We start from the raw sequence: 4,890 nt of genomic DNA on the forward strand, positions 1-4,890 counted from the left end.
ATCGCTTTTCGTCCAAAACTCTTCTACATGCACTAAAAGCAGACTCCGACGCAATTGTTGACGCGGGAATTGCAAGGATATCCTTTGCAATTCTCGATAAAATGGGAAATTTAACAGATTTTTCTTTCCACCACTCCAAAATATCATAGATACTTTGGTCTATTTCAAAGTGGTGTTTAAGATAACTATCTAGTTCTAAATATGAGGTCGAGGAAGAAGAAGATGATCCTACAAAACTATCATCTTGAGTCATTATGTTAGCTATTACCGAATTATAGTAAGAGGGACGTGCCGAAACGCTAGCACGCCTAGACATATCGCGTTTCGGGTTATATACACTAGCGTAAAAATCATAGAGTTCTGCTAAATATTTTTTACATGTTCCTACATAATTATGTACATCAGTAGACGGGCGATCTAACGATTGGTAATAAAATCCTATTACTTTAGTAAGGACCTCAGTTTTAAAACGTGGGTCCAAAATGGTTGCGATTCCATAAATATAAGGAAAATCGGTAAAATATGCTTGCCATTTTTCCATCATATCTGCAAGAATCGGCCTCAATTTTGGGTTAGTATCTTCATGTGTATATTTAAGGAGATGATAAAAAATAGTAATACATTCACTTATTACTAAGTGAACGTTCGGTTCATAAACATAAGAAAAAATCTTAGTCGCGTGGTCATACGCTTCTAATATGTTATGTACACCTATAGCTAATTCCCAAGTGTCATCAGCTATGAAACTATCTGTACACTCACTATATAGTTGTGTTATTACTGGGCGATAAGAAATCGCCTTTCTTAATAAATCGTTGGTTGAGCCCCAACGTGTAGGAGTATCTAATGACCAATATACTTTTTTAAGTTGGTATTGGTCACATAATTGTTTATATCGTCTTTTTATCTTTCCGATCCTAAGCCATTTCACTATATCCCTAATTGGTTCTAATAAATCACTTAATTGTTTTATGCCTGCTTGGCAAGATAAGTTAATTATATGCGCACAACAACGTATGTGTAATAAGCTACCCCCAAGGATTAAACTAAAAGCAGGTTCGTTAAACAAAAGTTCTATACATTTAATGTTCGCGGTTGCATTATCAGTTGAACAACAAAATATTTTATCTAATAAGTTCCATTCTCTACATATCTCTACTAATCTATATTTTATGTTTTCACCGGTATGTCTTTCTGGCATTGTCTCAAAAGCAATTATTCTTTTTTGCATAATCCAATTTCGATCTATCCAGTGTGCTGTTACACACATATAAGGTTCTAAATGTGGGGGAGCAGACCAAATGTCAGTTGTTATGCTACCCCAACCATTAAACGATTTAAACATTTCAACTAATTCATAGCGCATTGATTCGTATAATTTAATTGTGCGTCTTTTAAGAGTGCTCCTAGGGATTGCTCTATATTGTGGTTGCAAAGTTTTTCTATTGAGACGCTCGTATGCCCTACTTTCACCGTGGTTAAAAGGCAATTCATCACAAACTACATACCTAGAAAATTCATCAATCATGTCATTACGATTGTATCTAAAAGGCATACCTGTGATGGGAATGTCCCATTGTGTCTATCGGCTTCCACTTGTGGTCCCGCTCCCGCTTGCTGCATGAGTTTCTTTTGTGATTCCATGCTTCTTTGTCAAATGTTTGTTAAAAGATCCCGTACCACCACCTAACACGTATTCACAAAACACAATAAATAAATGTTTATAAAATATGAATATATAATGTATCAATGTATTATGTATGTCAGTATGTATAAAAAACTTAAAAAGTATTTACCTCTGGCGAAACTGTATGAAACTAAGGGCTTTACTCCTTGACTTTCACAAATTTGACAAGTGCAAAAGAAAATATCTGGATTCTCGGTTGGTTCTTTTGTGAAATACGACCACACATGTGAAACAGCTCTACCACTAGGAGGTGGCATTGCCGGAAAAGGTTGTCTTACTGGTTCATCTTCATCTAAATAAATAATTTAAAATTATAAAACTATAATTAAATAAATAAATAATTTAAAGTTTAATTAATTTGAAGAATAAAATTATAAAACTAACCGATAGTTTGGAAATTGACTCGTTTACCACGAGCTTGTCTTTGTTGTTGTTGTTCTCCTTGTTCTTCATGTGATCTTGTTGATGACTGTCGAGATATATTTATCCCAATTGGGGTCGTTGGTTCCTCTTCTTGTTCTTCTTCTTCATCAATTTGTATTTCTCTTTCCATTTCTTCTGCATAATTATGTAACTCCGGGTCGTACCCTTCCGGATAATTATGTTCATAATTATAATTACTAATGGAAGGTGTTGTTGATACCGACGGAGTAGAAGTGGCCTTTCTTTTGGACGAACTGGAACCTCCCAATGATTTTGCCACTTTAGTAACTTTTTTTGTGGCTTTTTTCAAAAATGAAGACATGATTGATAATATTGAAGTAATAATAGAAATATAGAATTAAGAAATAAATAAATAATTAATTATGTAACTAACTAAATTAAGAAATAATTAAAAGACTAATTATTTAATTAAGAGAATAATTGCGTAATTAAAGAATTAAGTAGAGAGAGTAAGTAGAGAGAGTAGGAGAAGAGATGAGTTGTGAATGAAAATGATTGAAATTGATGAGTATTTATAATGAAAAATGCAACGGCTAGTTCAACGGTCATAAACGGTAACTTTTGGCGAACCGGTTCCATGGAACCGGTGGGCCGGTTCAACCGGACCGGTCCCGGTTCCGGTTCCACGGAACCGTTGAGCCGGTTCAACCGGACCGGTTCCGGTTCCGGTTCCAGAACCGGTTCCATGGAACCGTTGGACCGGTTCCGGTTCCAAACCGCGGGTTTTTTTACCCGGTTCACGACGGTTTTTTCCGGCGGTTTCACGGTTCCGGCAACTTTTTTTCCGGCGGTTTCACAGTTTCGCGGTTCGGGGCGGTTCGGAACCTGTCGCAAACGGTTCCGGTTCCGAATCCGGTTCCAAGCGGTTCGGCACCGGTTCTGTTCCGGGTAACCCGCCCCGTGGCCATGCCTAAGTCCCTGCCTATCTCACACACAGGGTGGTGGAGAAATCATGAAGCCACTACCCACCACTTGTCCTCCCTCCTATAAATAGAGAAGAAGAAGGCTCAAGCAAATCATCCATTTCTTCTACAACTCATGTTCTGAATTTTAAGCTTTCATTAGTTAGTTTTAATCTTCCTTTATGTATTTTCCTTGATTCATTCTTGTACTCTTAGTTGCAATTTCTATTCAAACACTTATTAGAAGGTTCAAGCTTTTGATTAGTTCATTATTGAAGATCATTTGATATATTCATTTAATTGAGATTAAGTCAATGTATTGAAGCATTTCATCAAACATTTGTATTGCAATTGGAGCTTATGGAGTTTATCATTGGCATTCTTTAGACTTCAATTGATTTTCTTCTTTGGATTGAATTCCAAGCTAGTAATTCCTATTGTTTACATTTTATTGCTTTTAATTTTGTTGTTATTTATCATGAATTCAATGTCTTTAGTTATGTTCAATTTCAATATGAGTGAGTAGTTCAATTTGGCTTAGGCTAGGTATTATCATCATGTATGTAGTTTAAATTGCTTTCTTTACCTTTGGCTTGGTTGTGTTGTTTATGGTTTGAGATGGATTTTGCTATTATTGTAGTGTCATTGGGTTGAGAGCGAGAGTCGATTTCTAATGATAGTCTATGCTTGAAAATAGGTAGATGTTTTGATTGGAAATGATAAATGTGTGCACCATGTCTTAAAATATGCTTAGCTATATGAGAATAGGTAGTTGAGTATGTTTTAGGAAGCTTTTGTTGCTCGAGAGAAAACATTAGTATCCAAGATGCGTTCTTCCCCATAACCCATATCTATGACCTTAGGTTGAAGATTAGTAAACACTACTTTGGTGAGAAAGCCTAACCTTTGCCTCTTCATCATCATATTACCTTTTGATGTGTTTGTATTGCCTTTGATCTTATGCTCTTGGTTAATTAGCATCTTTACTTGTTTTATACTTTGTTTTAGCTTTAGTCTTTATTTGCTTGTTTTTGTTAATTACACCAACAAACATCTATATATACATTGTTGAACCAACTATCCCTTGATATACACCCCATTCCCTGTGGATTCGACCCGTACTTGCCGACATATACGCCGTGCACTTGCGGTATTACTATTGAAGGAAGCAAAGTCCCAATCAATTATCATACCATCCACATAGATTATAAGACATGTCAGTAGACGTCCCTTCCTTTTGAGAAATTAATTTGGTTTTTAAGAGTCTTGATGGCAAGTTCTCAAGTTGTATTTGGTTTAACTAAAATATTATTTTATTTTGCTTCAGCTAAAACAACAAAAAAAAAACCATATCTTTTCGTTTTCTTTTAACTATTCAAGCTAATGGAACTTGATCCACAAGAGAGCTTTGAAATCCTTACGTAGTTATGAGATGGCTAACAACTTTTCTAGACTAGAGTCAACCCTTTAAAGTTTGTTTACAACGATCGAGTTTAAACGGATGTTATAAGTACACATCCCAAACCCTTCTCTAAAGCAATACTATTAATGAAATAATCTTGCGAGAGTTTAGGTAAGGTTAAGATAGGTGCATATGTTAAGAATTCGTTCAAGATTTTAAAAGCTTGTTTGCACTCATTTGTCCACTCAAATTTTTCTCCTTCTTCTTCAAAGAAATCATAGGTCGGGCAATGCGGGAAAATTCATTATCAAATCTTCTGTAATACCTGGCTAATCCTAAGAAACTCCTCACCTCCGTAAATTTTCTTAACGTGGCCCAATTACGAACAACCTTGATTTTAACATGGTTTACAAATATTCCCTTCTTGGACATAAAAATGTCCCAAAGAAGATACT

At 35.5% G+C, this 4,890-nt stretch overlaps 1 protein-coding gene across 1 annotated transcript; it reads right to left on the reverse strand.

Annotated features, from left to right (window-relative positions):
* Window positions 1–1,686: 1,686 nt before the first annotated feature.
* LOC130815202 (uncharacterized) lies at window positions 1,687–2,854 on the reverse strand. Its single transcript, XM_057681584.1, has 2 exons — window positions 2,072–2,854; window positions 1,687–1,979 (listed from the first exon to the last, which is right to left on the reverse strand). Exons 1-2 carry the CDS (start codon window positions 2,430–2,432, stop codon window positions 1,747–1,749), a joined length of 594 nt encoding a protein of 197 aa, XP_057537567.1. The 5' UTR covers window positions 2,433–2,854; the 3' UTR covers window positions 1,687–1,746.
* Between the last annotated feature and the right edge of the window lie 2,036 nt (window positions 2,855–4,890).

Source organism: Amaranthus tricolor, chromosome 6 (assembly GCF_026212465.1).
Source record: "Amaranthus tricolor cultivar Red isolate AtriRed21 chromosome 6, ASM2621246v1, whole genome shotgun sequence".
Taxonomy (NCBI): Eukaryota; Viridiplantae; Streptophyta; class Magnoliopsida; order Caryophyllales; family Amaranthaceae; genus Amaranthus; species Amaranthus tricolor.

Coding starts and splice junctions, on each gene's coding strand:
- LOC130815202 (XM_057681584.1), bottom strand. CDS start 2,432: ATGTCTTCATTTTTGAAAAAAGCCACAAAAAAAGTTACTAAAGTGGCA. Junction 1,980..2,071: donor AGTCAATTTCCAAACTATCG/GTTAGTTTTATA, acceptor TTATTTATTTAG/ATGAAGATGAACCAGTAAGA.